Source organism: Alternaria conjuncta (assembly GCF_024043145.1).
Source record: "Alternaria conjuncta strain BMP 0040 chromosome Unknown scaffold_10, whole genome shotgun sequence".
In the NCBI taxonomy this organism is placed as follows: Eukaryota; Fungi; Ascomycota; class Dothideomycetes; order Pleosporales; family Pleosporaceae; genus Alternaria; species Alternaria conjuncta.
In genome coordinates, this window is record NW_026250099.1 from 774,106 (window position 1) to 793,270 (window position 19,165).

Consider the following 19,165-nt stretch of genomic DNA (forward strand, 5'->3'; position numbering starts at 1 on the left):
CATCACTTTGTCTCACGAGAGCGTTGAAGTTGCGGGAGTTGCGCACAGTTCGATCTTCTCCGTGCTGTTTGCTTTGCTTGTCCTGTTCTGTGCTCCCTTGTCTGCCTATGTGGCTCTGCGGTGTCGCTCGCTGGCTGATGCAGTGCTTGCGGAGTACGGGGGCGCTGCATTTCATGAGATCTTGGGGTCCTATCATGATGGTCTAGGTGTGGGTTTTACACTGCGTGTCGTTGGGTGTGGCAATACATGAGGAAGGAGAGGATGAGAAAGAAGAAGGTAGGATGATACACTCAAAAGTGGTATTGTTAACGAGGTGGCTAGTGACGGTAGCGTCGGCAAACATGTGATATAGTTTGGAACACATTCCATAGTCCATGTACAGGTATAAATAGTTTTAGATACGATCTACATTTCAACGAAAGGCGTTCATGTAGGCGACTGCTTGTCAAGTACAAAACTAACACAGGACTATCATGACTACCAGGCATACCAGATGGCCAGAGACGCGCTCAAAGCGGCGCCTAAAATGACACGAGAAGACGAGTAAATACTCGAGGCAGCACCCCATTTCGCAGACAATAAACAACGGCCTGACTGATCCCTTTCCCTTGTGCCTGGTAGGAGGTAGAAGCTGCGGACATCATACTCGATCGTGCCGCAGTTTCCATCTCTGTCACTGACGCAGTCGTAGCCATACCAGGGAAGTAGTGGTGGCATGGTGGCGTCGCTGTTCGGGTCCGCGTTGTAACAGTCTTTAGCAGGGTAAATGTTCACGCGGCGATCTGCGTACTGTTCGGCTGCTTCGGCTCCTGGCACGTGTAGGTGGTAGAGAACATTGGTGTAGTTCGCTTGGGCGTTGTATAATGCGGCGTTCTCTACGGACCAGTTGATGCCTGCCGTGGCTGAGAAGGGTGGGTAGGCGCTTTGGTTGACGAAACCTTGGGTGGTGTTTCCGCCGAAGATATCTTCTAGGTTGAAGCAATGATCCATGGTGGGAATGCTCGATGAGGTAAACGTCAGGGCTTCACTGCTGTTGCGGAAAGAGCAGGTGTCATCTTGGCTCTCCGTGAAGAAGCGCAAGGTCAAATTGGCGGCACTGCGGAGAATAAGTCGACGAGTTCAATAGATGCGGACGGTAGGTGAAACGTACCTTTGTACTTTGAAAGGAAACAACAGTAGAGCGACTGATGCCAGTCTACAGGTATTTAGGAACTGCATCGCGAAGGGATGCCCAGGCGATGTATGTCCAGGTAGTCTTGTGCGCGTGATGATTTCGGGGCGTTGTTATCAGTAAACGATAGCCTGCAAACAAGCTGAACGTTTGTGCAACAGAGAGTAGAGAAGCTCCGAAGCCCTCATCCAGATGCCATGTTTCTTTGGGGAGGCCTAGCATAATAGGGTTGCAGTCTGCCAAGTCGACTGCGTCCACGGGTAAAATCGTCCTCATCCACCGGATACTCCGCTCATTAGATTGCAACCACACCTGGGCATCATGCATGAGCCGATATCCGTAGGACGGTGCCCGGTTAAGTTGGAATGCCCGTTTCAGCAATGCTCTACTGCCGTCCACTATGATGTGGCGTGGTGCCAAGCTACGGAATGCATCCCGAGGTCGCCAAGCTCCCGCTCGCCCCGCGGGCCAAGATGCTTATGTGGCACAGTTCGCTAGGCGCTGTGTCACGAGGCTTGGCAGCTCCAATCACACCTTCCAATTAATCACGCCCGACGGCTCTATCCCCAACTGCATAAAACTGAAGGCACCTGCCGACTTATCCATCTTGGTAAAGGGCCAAGATGAGCCCAAGAGAAAGTGCCAATGGGTGTGATAGCCACTGATATCGCGCGCTGCATAACCGGGCCGGCACGCCCACGAGCGTTGCCGTTGGCTCGGATCGTATGTACGGCCTTCGGCTGAAGCCGAAGGCCGACGTCATCTTGTAACGTTCATCACGAAGGGTATCTAAGTATCTGTCTCTTGACTGCGGACTCTTCGAATTGGTACCCAACCGGATACGTACCTACCTAGGTAGGTACTCGTGCTGTAGAGTGCCCCGGCGAAGGCGTACCTGCCTGGGTATGCAATAGAAGTTGAGTGGTGATAGACACCTCGGCACTCAACATATTCCTTTCACTGTGGAGTGGCTCCGTGTAACTACTATTTCGGCTGTGGGCCATGGGAAGGATGATGCCCTTGTTAATATGAGGGCAGGATCTTCAACTATGAATCATGCCGCTCTTTCCATCTTGGCTTACTTCGTACTCCAGTGACAACTTTGTGTCCGTTTGTGGCAGATGCAACGTTGCCGACTCTAGTCGAACTACCCGGGCTGTAGCCGCATTGCATGCATTAAGCTTCTCAGGCATGATATGGAGAAGTTATCGCATCTATTCTAGCTCGAGAAGATGACATCTGGCGGAGGACGATCTTGGCGGAAGGTGATCTTGGTGACACAATGTTTCTTGGTGACAGACCCATCGGCAATATGACGATATCTTGTGACTTTATCAACACACCAAGTAAGGATCACTGTACATCCTTGACTACACTGCATCGGAGATGCTGTATGGCATGCCGGTGATGCTTCTTGGCTTGGTAGTGTGTCCAGATGAATACTTTGGAAGCAGATGCCGAGACGTTTGCTAGCCCGATGTACTGTATGAGCGGGTACAAGGTACCGTAAGAGTGTCACACACGAATTATGAAAGCGGAGTCAAGATAATGGGTTGATTCAAGGTCTGGAATCCTTCATACACGCAATTACGTCGAAACTGATCTGCCGCTCGACACAGTTGAAGATGCTACTACGTACGCTTCTCCAAGCTCGAACACTCATCCAAATAACCTCACTGTGAGCCCATGCAGTTCCACACCAGTGGCCCAGTGGCTACTGGGAACGTGGTGCAATAGCCTCGGCAGATCTGCTCGACCCCATCCCCAGACTGCTCAGGCATGAAACACTCGTCCTCGCAGTCAGGCTCTATGCGTACATGTCAGATCATATCACTGAATAGTAAAGATCCACGCTAGGCTGCTTGAACTCACTGGATCCAAATGAATCGCCCACTCCGGATCTATCGCCGTCGATACAGTCGGGGACTCCGTTCTGTCGTTTGACCGAAAGTGCGAAAGCACTTGTGAGGAAGATGCCAACCAGGCTGATAGAGAGTTTCATGTTGATTGAAAGTGAAGGTTGTGGAATTGACTTCTGGAATTGGCTGAGATGTTGCGGAACTGATGCTCTGCACCAGCCGCTTCGAAGACGATATCCTTATACACCTTCGTGTACACCACAACAGCACGCGTCCCATGACTTGACCCCGCCACAACCAATATTTCCAAGGTCTTGGATTCATTGAGATACGTTTCTTTTGAGCTGTAACCGAGCTATTCATCCGTTGGAAGCGAACACGTGGAGTTCTGTTATGCACTTAGGCGCCAGGAATACATTTCACTGAACAGTTACCTGGGTAATCGCCCAATCCATGTGTGATTATACACCGAGCTTGCCGGAGGCACAGTCAACCTCGTACCACTTCAATCAATATGCTTACAGGTATACGCTTGGCTGCGTGCGATTACGTGCACCATGATACCATCATGGCAGCATGCGGACACACGTGGGTTGTCGACAAAATCCGTCGTCAGATACTGCTCGCTTCTGGAAATAATCCTATATATTGATATGCCTCCGACCCCATCACTGCTTGCAAGTCTCATTCAATACTTATCAATATCATATTCACACGCGCAAAACATCATCAAGCTCAAGATGTCTGGCTTCTTCAACGCAATTGGCCTTGTCAGCGGTGCTTTGACAATCGTATCCTTTACCGAATCCCAACTACCCGACAATAAGCCCCAGGGCCCAAGCATCAGGATCAAAGGTAGGATACAGTTCAAAGTAGTATCGAAGACTCCACCGCTAATCGGGTATACTTTCTAGCCGGCCTTCACGGAGTGGGCGAAGAGTCTGAAAGTCTGGTAAGTTGCGCCCACAACATTCTCTCCAAAAGACTGGTGAAGACTAAGAAGACTCTAGGGTGGGTCGATCGCCGCAGTGTACGCGTGGGGCGAAGGCAATCGCTTCAGCGGGCAGGCAGGCGGTTGTGGGATTGATCCTGGCAGCTTCTGCGATGTGACCGTAGACCAAGGCTCGGGTCGGCGAGCGGAGTACATTGGCGTGTCCAACAACGATGATGCCACTTGCATCGCCTGGATCAGCGTCAACCAAGCTGACGATACGGATGGAGGGGCTTGGACTGGCGACATTGGCCGCCACTGTGGCGAGAGGTGGTACAACAGCAGGGAGTCTGCAGGCAATCTCAAAGACAGCTCAAAGCCATACGTCCCCGCGTGTACTTGGCTCGACAAAGGTGAGTTCTGACTACGGAGGCATGTGAGACATATACTGACTTCGGACGTCTACCTCTGCAGACGAAACAAACGATATCGTGAACGCAGCACTCAAGTTCACAACCAATGCGTATGCTAGCAGTGTCCAGGAGGTCGCTGACGAGGAGAAGACATGCGATTCGACCATCTATGGAGGAGACAGTGGACCAATTGCAGGTATGTGTGTCCATGCCCGTATATACAAGACGATCAAACTAACCCTCTCCTGCAGCGCAACCCGCCAAACGAAGCATCCCCGAACGCCCTACATGGATGCACGAGTACCTCATCGTCTCCAACTGGACCAGCCAAACTGCCGCGGACCTCTGCAACTCTGCCACATCCTGGGGCCCCGACTTCATTGGATCCGACGATCAGTTCTGCGACATGAGCACAAAGACCCTTACTCCGCTTTGTTCACCCGAGTCCATCGGCAGCTCGGGCTGCGTTGATGTTGACGAGGACGCTGTCAGTGTGGTGAAGCGCACCAGCGTTGCAAGGCGGGCCGGGACGGTTTTGCACAAGTCTTACAAGAAGATTGAGAAGTGGGGAGTCTAAGGCTTCGGCCTCACACAATGGGGACGGGAAGATTGAAGGCTTTCCACTCGGATTGCTGCTAGGATTTCTTTTGGTTGGTCGGTGGGCCACCTTGGAACTTACATACGTCGTATGCGTACAAACATACATGCTGTCGCTACCATCCTACTGCCTTAATGCCACGTGATGTCATTGTTTGTATCTGCATTTCCAAGGGCGCTGCTGAGCTGGGAACACGTCCTGGAAGAACATTAGAGATGAAGTCTGAAGTCGGGAGCTCGGCGATAGGGGCTTGAGCCCCACATTTTCATGCGACCAATCTGCGTAGGCCGAGGTACCACATACTTGCGCTAACCTCTTGAGCGCAGGCGCCTGGACCCTGTTTCACCCGAGCCTTGTATACACTATTTCACATCGCTATTGCGACAGAGCTTGCGTTGCTGCAGATCTCAGCGCGGCTCAGACACGCTGAGGGTCTAGCGTGGACAGTGGGCCAGCGACTGGCTATGTCGTTACTGAATAGCTGAAACCGAATCACTGCAAGAGGCTTTGTAAACTCGGCCATCGAGCCCAGGTAGCCATATAGGATCTTTTGTTCAGTCAAAAGCCCAGAGGTCGTCCCCATTACCTGTTCCCACGATACATACTCATTGTGCAATCACTCCTGCGTTGCACGCAGATGCGATGCAAAAGATGCAGTATCCATCCCTTTTTGCAGCCTTCACGCTTCTGCACGAGACTCCCAAGACGAGATAAGATTTAGGGTGTGCGGCTAGCTACATGCAGTGGAACAAGGTCTGTAGAGAAGACACCCGCGTTGTGATTGCCGAATATGAGGCCTCTAGGTAGTGAATGCGCAAGACGTAGCACTGTCACATTGGATAAAGCGGTAAGTGGTAGCAGATCAAGACTTGTAGTATCTGCATGTGCACGAGCACCGCGAAACGTGATGACATTATTTGCTGCCCACACAGGCGATTGGGAACCAGAAGGAACAGCGCGTACAGCGCTCAGGACCCAAATGAAAGAAGACAATGCCGAGACAACATCAATGGCGATAGCAGCCACGTGTAAACGCCATGAAACCCTCACTCCCAACGCCTCAACCCCATCAAAAGCAAGAATTCATCTTGTCACTCTCATTTCGTGATGAAGCCCAAGTAATCAGCAACAATAAGCGTCACCATCCTATCACACTCGTTAGCACACACCCTCACATCAAGCCAAAGGACAAAACCTTACGCATGCGGCGCAATACGGACATAGTACGTCCCAAAGCCACGGTAAAACCTCAACAGCCCCTCCTCCTTCGCAACCTTCCTGAAGCAATCGAACATACCCTTATAAGGCATGGTGCCATCCGGCCCCTTCGTCTGCTTCTGCAACCTCGTCTTCATAAAGTCAAACGGCAACGACAGGAACGACGCAAAGAAGCCCGCAACCGCCGACGCAGTCAGAGTCTGTGTGCGAGACGACAAGGACGTGTTCTTGAGTTGCTGTTTGGCTTCAGAGAAGAAAGCTAATTGGCCGAAGTTGAGGGCCATGGCGCGGACGACGGTCGGGTAGCTGCCGGCCCATAACCGTGTGACGCCTTCTTGCTTGCTGATGCGGACGAGGGCGTCGATGACGGAGGTGTAGTTTGCGCGTTGCGCGACGGGTTTTAGGCCGTCGGATTGCATGCGGATGAGGGCGAGGTCGGCCGGGTTGCCGACGATGGCGGCGAGACCTCCTGCGGCTAGACCCGCGCCTGCGCGCTCTTTGAAGCCGATAGCTGTGCCGTTTTCCTTGGCGCGCGCGCTTAGTTTCTTCATGAATGTGTCGAAGAAGCCTAGGCGCGCGGTTGTGTAGACGGCTTGGCGCAGAATTCCCGCGCTGAGGCCGGTGTAGAGGTCTAGCACTTTGCCTTGGGCGATGATATCGCGGAAGACTGTGACGGGGGTTGGCTTAGGGCCGGTCTTTACTCCTTCTCCGGCGAGTTGTAGGCGCACTTTTACCATGTCCACGGGTTGGATCACGGTTGTTGCTGTCATGCCTGCGATGCCGCCGTTTACGAAGGGCAGTGCTGCGCGCATGAAGGGTGTGTGTAGGAAGTCGGCGGTGGCCTTCTTGGGGTTCTCGGCGGCTTTGGACATGGCGGAGGATGCGTCGCTTAGAACAGCTTCTGAAGATTGCTTTGCGTTCTCGAGAGCGCGTGTGGCGGGCATCTTAAGGGTTTGCGAAGTGGCGGCTGCTGTTGTCGACATTGCGTTGTCAGTGACAGCTTGCGCAGTCTTGATATGTGAAAAGATAATGCAGGAAAGGAAGATCTGTGGGGTATATCGCTGTCGCTATGCTGTACTGGAAATAGACCAAATGTGAAGAAAGACTGTAACTAAGAAAGTAAGAAAGCCCACAAAAGAGACTCCATGGCCGGGTCTATATCCCAGCAGCATAGTACTACGACGTGCGTCCGTGAGGTGTTGGCAGAGCCTCAGCCTGAGACGCAGTTCCCATGCGCCTTACACCGCGGCCGTGGACGTCGCAAGCTAGCCGGCTACGATCTAGATGTACAGCTTCGCTCGGCGCACAGGAAAGAATGTCATCGGACATGTGTGCATTTCCGAAGGCGTGCGCACGTGCGATAACCCTTCTCTTTCCGACTGCACCCGCGGCGATCGCATTGTGGATGCTCAAAGACGGTGAAGAGGAAGATGGGACGTTGGGTGCGTACCTCGGGCGCTGACGTCTGTGCGGAGGATCCAGTCCGCGTCGGAGAAGTGGGGTGTGGGTCGCGGGTTTAGTGGGTAGGGTGGTATGCGCTCGACTACCCGCTTCCTAGCATCAAACGACTATGCGACGATGCAACTTGGATTGAAGTAGCAGATAAGATGGAGTTATGGACGAGGCTGTGAGTGAAGAGGCTCGGAGGACAAAAGCAGCACGATGATCTGTTGTTCTTAGTTGTCAACAGGCCCAGCCAGTCGACCGGTGCCATGAACTGAGGGGTGGGCTGCGTTTCCCCGCATCGCAGAGCTGCCCCAGCGAGCCACTGATATGAACTGCTGCTCGTCCTACCAGATGCCAATTGCTGTTGGGCCAATCGGGTCACACTGATTTCCTGAACTCTGATGCCATTCTTACTTCACAGGCTTCCATGTTGAAGTTTACCGTGCACGGCGGAGCGGGACGAGCTGGGCGCATTGATGTCGCGTGTCCATGCCATCCGGTCTCCCTTGCACCGTTGAGGCTCTCATACTATTGCGCAATGTCTTGCTCGAGTAATACACGATCTTCAGGCACAGAGTATCCCGTTTCCAGTGCGCCACATGCGGAACCGCTTGCATGTGAGCGATGACGTTTGTTGTAACGGCAGCCTTCGGCCAATCGAACCATCGTAACTTCAACGCAGCGCATCTGTCACATGTCATGGACAGCACTGTGAGCGGACCTGTGCTGCAGTACACCACGTTGTGGTTGCGGTACCCTGTTACTAGGTGCAGTGACCTCACTGTGCTTTTCCGGATGAGACTGCGGTTTCCGCGCGCACAACGTGCATCCGTGCGTCGTTCCAACCCGACGTGCGTGTACGCACATTGCTTTTCATTCGTTGGGTATTGATATACCGCCGTGTCGCAGATCGGAATGAACTGGCGAGATCGCTTTCTTTTGGGCGAGATCAGGGTCCTCAGCGTTGAAAGGGGCGGTGCTGAGGCCTTTCGCCCAGGTGCGCGGTTGAAGTTGCAACCACCAGTGACCCGAAGGTATCCGCGGCCGAAGACATTCTGAGTGACGACAGGCTGTGAACTACTTTGTGAGCGGAAGAATATTGTAGCGAAATGTCATGCAGGGCACCAGATCTAGGCCGATTCAATGTCCGTGGGTGAATGGTAGGTCAGCTAGTTTTCGGCACAGGGTCGGGAATGTGGAGGCGCCCGGCCGGTCTGAACGCTTGCAGAAGAAACGAAAGGGTTGCGCAGGTGCTGTTGAGAAGATTGATGCCTGACTACGGGACAAGTACTATGGCGCATAGATTGCGCGGCCTGTCTGTTGTCTCAACATATTCCGCTAGAATCAACTACGTCTTTACACCTTTGGGTATCATTGAGCCCATCCGAGACCGAAACGCCACTTCCATCGTGCATAGGCTAAACAGACATCTCGCTATCGCTCGGAGATCCGAGGTCCTCGATAATGCTTGACTCTGGCGGCTGTTGAGTCCCCGGAACCTGCAGTCTCGAGGTCGATCCAGACAGATCGTCGCTCCCATCGACTTGTTGAGCCTCACGAGGAGCTTGCACCTCTTCGTCGGAGTCTTCACCTTCAAGTTCAGCTGCTAGCATGCGCTTGATTCTACGAGCGATAATAGTGTCCTTGCGCACGTCGTCTTTGGTGAGCAACTAAGAAGCAGTGTCAGCATAGGTCTCTGAGAATATTGACATGCGGAGGATAGACTTACCTGTGAGCAACCATTGACTGGGCACTCAATGGCTCTCTGACCGTCCACCCTGTGACCGCCCGATCGGATCATATCGAGAACGGCATTCTTCTCAAAGGTATGAGGACACTTCGTACTTGTGTATGGGTCCTTGAACTGCTGGTATGTGATGGGGCACCTCGTGCTGATGGTCGCTTTGTCTACTACGATGTCATCGTCGTCGTCGAGGTCGCCTCGGCGTGTGTCCGTAATGCCAGGCGCTGGCGACCCGGACTCATTGAACCAGGTGTCTTCATGACCAAGTGTGGGACCCTCGTCGCCGTACTTGGCATCGTGTACCGTACGCTTGAACTCGCGGTAATCGTTGTTGCGTGCATAGCGCGCTGTGTAGGAGAGTGACGTGTAGGCATCCTTGTCGCGCTGCATACGATCCGCAAACAGCTCACTTGCGCCTGTGAGAGCTACGCGAGAGCCATCGAGGGGTGTAGGACCGGGCGTAGGTCTGTCGTCCATCTCCTCGTCGTCACCCTCGTTCTGTGCCCGCTGGCTCGCTGCCTGAGTCTGGGTTTGCCTTTGTGTCTCCCGCTGTGTCATCTGCGTCCGATATTCGTCTGCCGACCGCCCGGGCGCAGTGTTCCTTAACCACTCCAGCGCTTCCTCGATGCGCTGCGCGGCGACACCCGAGTCGATGACAGCGCGCATGCTCTCTTCCAGCTTTGTGGTAGCCCCATCCACATTGGTCTGGAGCTCTGCCATGATACTTTCTTCTTCGTCTTTGTCGTCCAAACTCTTGCCCACGTCCCACTTCTTCTGCCGTCGCTCGATATACCCAGCATGGTCGCGTAGCATGTCGTTGATGTTTGCCGCTGTACTGGTGACATGCTCAGTAGCCTGCTTATTGTGCCTCTTGATGTCATTAATATTGCGACCTTGTAGTTCCCTCAGGGCTCGCGTCGCTTCGGTATCGAGGGGATGCGATGGCTTCTTGTACGGTGGAAGGACGTCTGCGCTGCGGTTGCTAGCGGCAGTTCGCGCTGGAGTGGAAACTCCAGACGGGCGACTAGCAGATGGCCTGGTAGTTCGGTGTCGAGAGGCCATGTCGTCTGTTCAGTGCGATTTTGCTATGTGAACGCGATGTGGTGCTGCCCAGGTGTCGCGTTGGGCAGAAATGGCGCCAGACAGGATGATGCGGGGAACGCGTCGGGCGAAATACTTTAGGACTAGCGTGCTCGCCAGGTCACGTGCTACAGATTGAGAGGTTGTGGCCGACCTCTTGTCGCAATGTCAAATCGGGGTGTCAATCTCGTAAACATCAACCCATCCATAGTCTACAGCTCTCGACTTTTGGATAGATGTCACAGGTAAGGATTTCGAGTCACCGTATCCAAGTCACGATCTGCCTCCCGGTCCTCCTTCCGCCCTGTTCAAGGAAACATCCGAACACTATGGAGCTTACATCAAGATAAAAACACGCAAAGCTGGTGACCTAACGTCAGCGTCGGCTCTACACTGGTTTAACCTTTCCCTTGTATATGGTGCTTCCGCGATGTAGCTCTGCGGCACAGCAAACTATTCTCGGAAATTAATTGCACGAAGCGATCTCGTCACATACCCTGCATCATTACCGTCCTTCTAATCCTGGGTCAGACCTACGGCAGTCATGCAAAGCCGGCAAATAAAACTGGGTGCCCAGCCGGCAGCACACCACAGCACCGGGATAGTAGGATCAGGGTCAGATCATCTCTGCATATACCACGCCTTTCCCAAGCCTTTCCCAAGCCTTTCCCAAGCTTTCTCCAAGAAACTCCCAAGCGATGGCCAAGTAACGGGCTATTCCTGGACGTTTGGCCAATCGCTGGTGGTCAGATGGGCGGTCGCTGACTTGGCGTGTGGTCTCATAATAGGCCTTGGTATTGCCGGGCTCGAGGCTCTTATTTCAACAAACTCTTACTTTGAGCATGTCGAAAGGTAGAGAAACATATTGAGGTCTTTGAAATGGTGGTTATAGTTATGTTTGGGTACTATCGAAATCTACGGTCTACGTCTTGACTCCATCGACGCTGACCGATGCGTCCATTGTCCATACGTCCGAAAAAGCGTGGTATCATAATATGTTGACAAGAAAATAATGACGCCCAAAGTGCAAATGCTCCAGAGTCCTAAGCAGCCATCAACCGCTTCCCAGGTACTGTCGTTACCGTAATATTCGTGTACGCCCGAAAAATCCATGCCCTGCGTGCTATGATAAGCCGCATTAAGGATGCGGTATGCGTGCGCACGTTCCGACGGACAAGAGTTGTGAGGCGTCCTTCTCCAAACTCCGTTATCGTCTTTCGCGTCGACGGGTGCCTCGACCCGCGTGGCGGCGCTGGTGTTGCTTCCAGATATTCCATGATATGATTTTGGAGCTTCACCTCATCACGCTCGTGATGGTAGTTGTAGTTTGTGGCGCCTTGTTGGACAGAGGGAGGCCCTTCTCGATATCGCGCATTTTGGTGGCGTTCTTGCCCGGGGGCGGCGAGTTGAGTCTGATGCCTGTCCTTCGGTTTTCGCGGTTCTGCTTGCCGGCGTCGTTGTTCGCGCGGCCGGTAAAGCGACGAGACGCACGGCGAATGGATGCGCGAACGTCCCATTGGCGCTTCTTCGCGAGCCACCAGAGTACACCCGATGCGACTGTGTTGATGTTAGCCCGAGTATGCTGGGACGTGATGTGCAGAACGTACTGGATCCGAGCACGACTAGGACGGCGACCACGATGATAGCTGCGATAGCACCTCCCGAGAGCGAGAAAGCACCCTTCTGTGTTCCCGCGGCGCCAGCATCGCTGGGGTCTTGCGGGTTGTCGCTACCGCCGTTGTAGCCGGGAGGAGGAAGCTCGCTGCCCGAGGAGGAGTCCTGAGCAAGGGCGAGCAGAGGGAGGAGGAACGAGAGGAGGAGAGGCCTGCTCATGATGTCGATGTGCCGTTGAATGCGGCGTGGACGGGAGGATGGATCGGATATGAGGTGACACGAGGCTGGCGTGAAGGACGTTCGATCAACTGGAGGAATACCAACAACTCGCTACCAGAACGGAGGGCATGTCTCTATATTTGCGTGGCCACCTGCGAACATCTTTTATCCAAGCCAATACCTTTGCCATCACTCGTCCAATACCCCGCCAGTCTCAGGGCTTCTCGGCGGTTAGCATCGTGCGCTTGGACGGCAGACCAGGTTGGCTGCCGGAGAGTACATCAGGCCATTCTCTTAATATAGCGGCATTGGCGTCGAGTTTTGTCGGCTTGGAAGGATAAGCCGAAAGGATTGGTAGGGCGTACTGGGTAGTGGGCGCGTAGCTGTGTAGACGAAGATCACCGTGCAGCCGAGCTAGCAAGGGGTAAAATGTGATTGGACGCACCCCCCGGTCTGAAGCGCCCGGCTAGCTATGTCGCCGCACACTTTCGTTTCAGGGGAGCATGCAAGGCGACGACTCCCATCGTCCACCTCACGGCGTACATGTAGCAGCTGCCGCTTATTGTAGTCGGTGAGCCCGTGGTATCAAGGTATTTCTGGCTCCTCATCTCCGGTGCAGTCCACGTTAGCCACCTACGTTTCGGCGCAGAGTGGACCAGACGACGTAAGAAAAGTAATCACATGGCAGGCGACATCGCCTTCTCTAATCTAGGGACAATTATCGTACGATGTTACCTGGGTATTCTGGTGGATGCGCGCTATCGGAGGGGTGCACCGCGATGATCAGTGTGGTGCGCTGCATGAGACGACTTTGGAGTAAGTACTCACCCCTCAAAGGTTCGCCTTCCAATGTTCTTTGTCTACCGTCACGTGCTTGTGGCTGCGCGGGGTACAGACCTCGGGAGCAGGAATATGCTGGATGGTTGTAATGGCAGCTGCAGAGCTTCATAGTAAGCTCAGCAAACTGCAGGCAGACACCCATCGATCGAATGGCTGTGAGCAGACATGGATCCGACGCATGATCTGGAAGATGCGTCCAGAAGCATACTGCAGTGTGAGATATGTCCGCCGTGATGAGGTGCTTCACTGGTTCTATGTAGGTATGCGATGTGGGTGTTCTTCCTCTTTCCATTGCGCCTTCCACGATGTCTTTCTCAGTTTTCATGACCGAACGTGTGGCGTCATTCTGTTGAGCCGTGACTCCCTCGCGCCGATGGAGGAAAGAACGAAGGCAGGACGCCGCTGCAAACCTCGTCGCCCCTCACTCTTGTCCCATAACAATTCATCTTCGTCTACTGGTGCAGTCGTCTAGCACGTCGCTTCTCATCTTCTGCCTGCGTTGTTTCTACTACGGTTTCCTTACGTCCGAACGCGCCTGGCAGTGCTGTCACTCACCATGGCCGAGTTGCCACGACAAGGCAAGCAGTTGCCAAAGAGGCAGAAGCCTTCACGACTCAGACATGAAGTACGCCCCGAGTCAACCGATGACGAGCGAGATCGCAAGAAGCCTACCCCCCAAGAACCTGACAGCGATGCAATTGTTCCTGAGACTCAGCCGAATCAGGACGGACACTACATTCGTGATGACTTCACTCCCGAGCGTGAGCCGGACCTCGACGAATTGCTTACTAGTCCCGGTACTGCAGAATTGTTGCAGCGCACTGCAGTAACGAAAAAGGCGGACACTCATACATCATCCTGGGTTCCATATGTTTTCAGCACTCGCACCAAGGAAACACCCGGGTTGAACAATCCCTCTGGTTCAGCAGATGTACCGGCGTTCGCTTTCACACGTTCGCAACCGAGCCAAGTCCCCAAGAAGGCATCCCCCAAGGACGAAGCACATACCGCCAGAGCTGTTCCTCATACTGAGTCGACAATACCAGATGTCCACAAGCATGTTGCTCATGCATCTCAGGGTAAGCCTTCACGCCATTCCAATCGAGCAGACTAACATTCGAGTAGATGCCGCTTCAGTACCACAACCTACACACGTCTCACCACCAATCTTTCCGGGCAACGACAATCGCCTTGAGTCAAATTTTGCTGCGAATCAGAAAGAACATCTCTTCCCTTCGCTGGCCGTTGATGCATACCCACCGTGAGAGCTCCTTGCAAGCTACCAGAACCTCACTGACATCTGTAGACCTGCCCAAGCGGCCACGACGTCTGAGATTCCCCCGTCCGCACAGCCCGAAGCAAGGCCAGCTCCTGGAACTAACAAGGCTCGTATTGTCAAGAAGAGCAAGAAAGGAAGAAAAGGACAGCTCTCTCAGCAGCGTGAAGGGCAGCGACCTCCTCGATCAAACGTTCTGGCACGACACGCTCAGCAGGCCATGACGACGGGCAAACCAGTAGCCGAGACATTCAACAACCCCCTTGCTACCGACGATACAACAGTTCATGCCTACCAATCTCATACAGTACAAGCATCTGCCCCTATCAATAACCCCGATGGACATACATACATTGAGTCCCCGCTGATAAAAGAGCATGAGTGTGTCGCTCACGTCAAGGAGTCCTGCAACACCACTCAGACCATTCCGGACACGACCTTCCAGGACTTTCCAGATTCCTCCGCTCAGCGCGAGTTCCCCACGTCCTCTATGTTTGTGAAATCGACTTTGCCTCCGAAAGTAGATGATACGGAGCGCGAGCAACAGCCGCTCGCAGATGTTCACGATCAGGATCGCGGGCTGACCTCCGCCGAAGAACGTACTCCACTGCCGGCTCGGGACTCTGGTCTTCATATCCCAGACAATCACGAGTCGGTTGTTATAGCCACCCAGTCCAATCAACTCCAGCAGCCCGAAGTATCTGCAAGCAGTCAACAGTCTGCCCCACTGCCAAAGGATTCTGAAGCTGTTCTACATCGCATCTCCCACCAAGACGCATTTCACCGTGTGGCTAAACCTCGAAGAAAGCTACGGGCCAGTGGACCGGTCCCGAACAACCCTCAGGAGCAGGCCATCTCTTCCGGTCTTGATCAAGCAATTGAGAGCGTGAGAGTGGCGATGCTGGCTGACAAATTCCGGTCCAAGCATGAAAGCATGATTATCGCGAAGCAGCGCGAGGTAGAAATTGCTGGGCTTCAGGGCACGATCAACGACCATGTCCAGACTATCGCAGAGCGTGATGAGAGCATTCGAAGCCTGAAAGAAGCTTTCAGTCAACTCACCGACAAGGCCAAAACCAACCAGAAGTTTGTGCATGGCCTTCAGCAGGACTACGAGAAGCTGCAGAAGTCCGCTACGAGCTTCCAAAAGCAGAGCCAGAGGACACTGACAGAGAAGATCACCGAACTTGAGGATGAAAAGAAGACGTTGTACCGCGAATGCGGGACTGCAATTGACAAGCTTGATGCGACTCAACACAACATGAAGTCCGCGCTCGACGATGTCTACGCGCGGTTCATCTTTTCGGAGTCAAAGAGGAGAGATCTTATCGAAAACCTGGGCAAGCGGGATGCCGAAATCGGAGAAGAGCGAAGAAAACGCGAAGAGATGGAAAAGCAGCTCCTTTCTTGCGTTCAGAGTATTCCCGGTCAGATCATCGTTGCTTCTGGTGATTTGACCAAGAAGTTGGAATTGCTTCAGACTGCGATTGAGCAGACTTCTGCCCATGACGACCGAGATGCCCAGGTCAAAGAATGTCTCGATGCTTTGCGATCCCTGCAGATGTCGCCAGCTCTGACAACTAAAGACATTGAGAAGATGGAGAGTACGTTGCGTCTTGTGCACGAACGGCAAGTCATGATCCTTTCTTATTGTGCATCTTTGATGTGCTGACTAGTTGCACAGTTTGGACTCAGGTCTTGGTACCCTTTCCGAAACCATAAAGAGCGAACCAGCCCCTGACACAGAACTCCGGACTTTTATTGGAGAGCGACTGAACAGCCTTCAGAAAGCGATGCTGAGATACGATGAGGCTACTACCGAGAACCGCAAAACGCATGAGCTAAACGTTTCTCTCAAGGTGAAGCTTGAGGAGCAGCAGCAACATTCCCATCAACTCAGCGAGCAAATCAAGGAGCTCAAGCAGTCCGAGGTCAATCTTCGGGCCCAATCCGATCAGCTGGAACGGGATCTGAATGAACTGAGAGTTTCTCCCCCCGTCCCACACGTCGACACGGAGAAGCTCGAGCGAGAAGCTGTTGACCTTCGCCAACAGTTGAAGAAGGTCGAGGGTGACCTGAAAGCTGCCAATAACAAGGTCGAGACGATTGAGCAGGAAAGAGATATGTACAAGGTGAGCGGCGTCAATCTCATGTCTACTGCGGTTTTTGACGAATGACAGAGCAACTCCGAGGATATCAAGACGCAGCTACTGGAACTGGAGCAGAAGCATAGGGTAGGAAGCACCATCACGTCTCATGGCCTCACTAATTCTGTTAATAGGTTGAAGACAAGGTCGCCATACGAGAGGAGATCGTCAAAGACTGCGAGAGTAGATTCATCGAGAAAGAACGCAGCTTGAAGAGCGAAATTGATCGACTCACGACTGAGCGCGACGAGAAAGAAAACGCACATCAAGAAGTGAGCACCAATTTGGACGCCGCGTGTACCCAGATCGATCAGCTGGAGGACAAGATCCGCACACTTGAACCGAAGGCGTTGGAAATGACAAACATCCAAGAGCAGCTACGACAGACGACCGAAGAGCTTCACACCAAAAGTAGAGGCCATGCTGAGTTGAGTCGCCGTTGCGAGGAGAACGTCGAGAAGATCTCTGAGCTTCAAGGTCTGCTCGATAAATCACAGGCCCAAGCAGTCGAGCAACAGACGACGATGCAAACTATGCGCGAAGAGGCTGATACTACACTTGGCAAAGTACAACAAGATGCAAGCAATACGCTCCAACTGTTACACAATCAGATTTCTAAACTTCAAGAGGAAAAGAAGGATGTATCGTCCAGAGTTCAGCAAGCCCGGACCAATGAGGGCAAACTGCGACAAGACGTAGCCGAACTACGCGCCGCAAAGGAAGCAGACGAATCCCGATGCCAAAAAGATGCCGATCAAGAGCGCCAGAAGCTGATTGAGCAACATCGCACCGTGATTGATGACTGGAACCGTCGTCTGACCGAGAAAGACGCTGCATTGGAGAAAGCAGAAGCGGATTCACGGCTCGCGGCCGACCAGTTCAAAGCCAAGCTGGCAGCTGATCGCGAAAAGGCAGAGTCGAACATGCAGAAACTCGAACGACAATATCAGGATGTGATCAAGGCTGAACGCGAGAAGGTTCGCCGCAATCAACAAGACGGCTCCCAAGTACAGGGTGACAAGAGTGTCATAGAGGATCGACGCGATGCTGTACAGGCAGCGAAGCCCCGGAAGAAACTTCAACGACAAAACCACTCGGTGCTCGACGGTCTTCATGGTCAGATTCCTCACTTTGAGAAGCCATCATGGGCCTTGGACGCCGAGTTCTCACAGACTCAGCTTGACGACGACGACTTGTTTGCGACACAACATGACACTCATGAAACCCCCAATAACGCAGACAGCAGTGGTCACGAACCTGGGACGGCTACAGAAACTCAGGATCTTGGAAGTGCATCTATCTCGCAGGATATATTCAACATGCTCCGACCGTCACAGCAAGATCCCAATCGCCAAGTCTCAAGCTCGCTGAATTTGAGTAGCATATCCCTCGACGATTTAGCAGCGCTGGATGAGACCCAACCTGCGTCAGGTGCTATGCTTCGTGGTTACGTTCGTGATTCTTCCAATCATGCTTCAACCCACGCAAATGCAAAAGCAACGCCGGCAGTCGACAACGTATCTGTGGCTGGCTCTCACTCATCTCGATCATCCGGACGACCACGATCGCAAGCCAACACAGCGTCGCGGATGATGCCACCTCCTGGTAATGGCTTCAGATACTCGCAGTCTGGTACTGGTATCCATAGGGAAGAGCGTGAAGGCTCCACCCGACATACTACGTACGGAAATCCTTTGGAGATGCTCGGCGGTAGCAGCACACATGCCTCAGATCCTAGAGATCAGACCAGGCCTTCGTCACAGCAGATCAACAACCAGTATGACCCTCGACGCTCTGCCCAACCCGGATCGCAGCACGGCGTGACGCATCCCACGAAGCAGGGTTACACCGAGAAGCGTAAGAGTAGCAGTGACTTGGCGGAGAAGGAATCGGCTTCAAAGAAGCAGCGAACCAGATCTCAGTCGCGCCCATTGAACTCCTCTACTGATCTCCCTGGAAAATCTCCGTATGCTTCTGGGAAGTCTGCCTCGACTTCGCGCCCGAAAGCACAAAAGACTCTGTTGTATGGGCAGGCAAGTGCTTCAACTTCGTCCCGATCAAAGACTCCTGTCGCTTCCTCCCGTGTGCGTGGTCGTGTCACCCGTCAGGCTCCGTCTTCTAGTGGTGCGTACTCCCCGCGTGGCCAGCCTTCATCACAGATATCCACTGGTGGTCCGACCCGTCGAACCTCGACCCGTCTTACTAGGAGCCAGAGTAAGGACGCTCGCTATGAACTTGTATCGAAATGAGCTAACGCGGTGGTGTAGGCAGGAACGGCACCGCATTCGGCGATGGCTATAACGATCGCTTCCGCCAGGAGCTAGACTAGCTGCATTGTCGAGACGAAGCGCAGTAGGGTTTGTGGACGAAGCGCTTGGGGGAGGAGATCGTGTACTCTCGAAGATCGTTGCGGTCCTCGACATCGGGTCCCGCTCGAGTCGTTCGTGTGTGCGTTGTGTGTCTCGAGGTACGCGGAGGGGAGACAGCGTCGTGCGGAGGATCTTTTCGCGAGTAGTCTTTATAAAGGAAACGAGGGAAAAGGAGTAAAGTCCAACATGGCGAGGATTCTGTATATCTAAGTAGCAGACCTAATGCGAGTACAATATAGC

General features: G+C 53.3%; 6 protein-coding genes across 6 annotated transcripts; 2 read left to right on the forward strand and 4 right to left on the reverse strand.

The window, feature by feature from the left end:
* Positions 1-477: 477 nt before the first annotated feature.
* Positions 478-1,218, reverse strand: J4E85_007325 (uncharacterized protein; the record flags this gene model as incomplete). The annotated part of the gene is made up of 2 exons (XM_051471557.1): positions 478-1,096; positions 1,151-1,218. The coding sequence occupies 2 exons, from the start codon at positions 1,216-1,218 to the stop codon at positions 478-480; spliced, it is 687 nt and encodes a 228-aa protein (XP_051324631.1).
* Positions 1,219-3,770: 2,552 nt separating this feature from the next.
* On the forward strand, positions 3,771-4,951 carry J4E85_007326 (uncharacterized protein; the record flags this gene model as incomplete). The annotated part of the gene is made up of 5 exons (XM_051471558.1): positions 3,771-3,885; positions 3,945-3,982; positions 4,041-4,374; positions 4,436-4,570; positions 4,626-4,951. 5 exons carry the CDS (start codon positions 3,771-3,773, stop codon positions 4,949-4,951), a joined length of 948 nt encoding a protein of 315 aa, XP_051324632.1.
* A 1,118-nt stretch (positions 4,952-6,069) lies between these two features.
* On the reverse strand, positions 6,070-7,173 carry MIC33 (putative mitochondrial 2-oxoglutarate/malate carrier protein; the record flags this gene model as incomplete). Its single annotated transcript, XM_051471559.1, has 2 exons — positions 6,070-6,118; positions 6,173-7,173. 2 exons carry the CDS (start codon positions 7,171-7,173, stop codon positions 6,070-6,072), a joined length of 1,050 nt encoding a protein of 349 aa, XP_051324633.1.
* A 1,881-nt stretch (positions 7,174-9,054) lies between these two features.
* Positions 9,055-10,442, reverse strand: J4E85_007328 (uncharacterized protein; the record flags this gene model as incomplete). Its single annotated transcript, XM_051471560.1, has 2 exons — positions 9,055-9,306; positions 9,366-10,442. 2 exons carry the CDS (start codon positions 10,440-10,442, stop codon positions 9,055-9,057), a joined length of 1,329 nt encoding a protein of 442 aa, XP_051324634.1.
* A 1,312-nt stretch (positions 10,443-11,754) lies between these two features.
* Positions 11,755-12,293, reverse strand: J4E85_007329 (uncharacterized protein; the record flags this gene model as incomplete). Its single annotated transcript, XM_051471561.1, has 2 exons — positions 11,755-12,017; positions 12,068-12,293. The coding sequence occupies 2 exons, from the start codon at positions 12,291-12,293 to the stop codon at positions 11,755-11,757; spliced, it is 489 nt and encodes a 162-aa protein (XP_051324635.1).
* Positions 12,294-13,689: 1,396 nt separating this feature from the next.
* On the forward strand, positions 13,690-18,805 carry J4E85_007330 (uncharacterized protein; the record flags this gene model as incomplete). Its single annotated transcript, XM_051471562.1, has 6 exons — positions 13,690-14,212; positions 14,259-14,394; positions 14,440-16,013; positions 16,105-16,541; positions 16,590-16,643; positions 16,691-18,805. 6 exons carry the CDS (start codon positions 13,690-13,692, stop codon positions 18,803-18,805), a joined length of 4,839 nt encoding a protein of 1,612 aa, XP_051324636.1.
* Between the last annotated feature and the right edge of the window lie 360 nt (positions 18,806-19,165).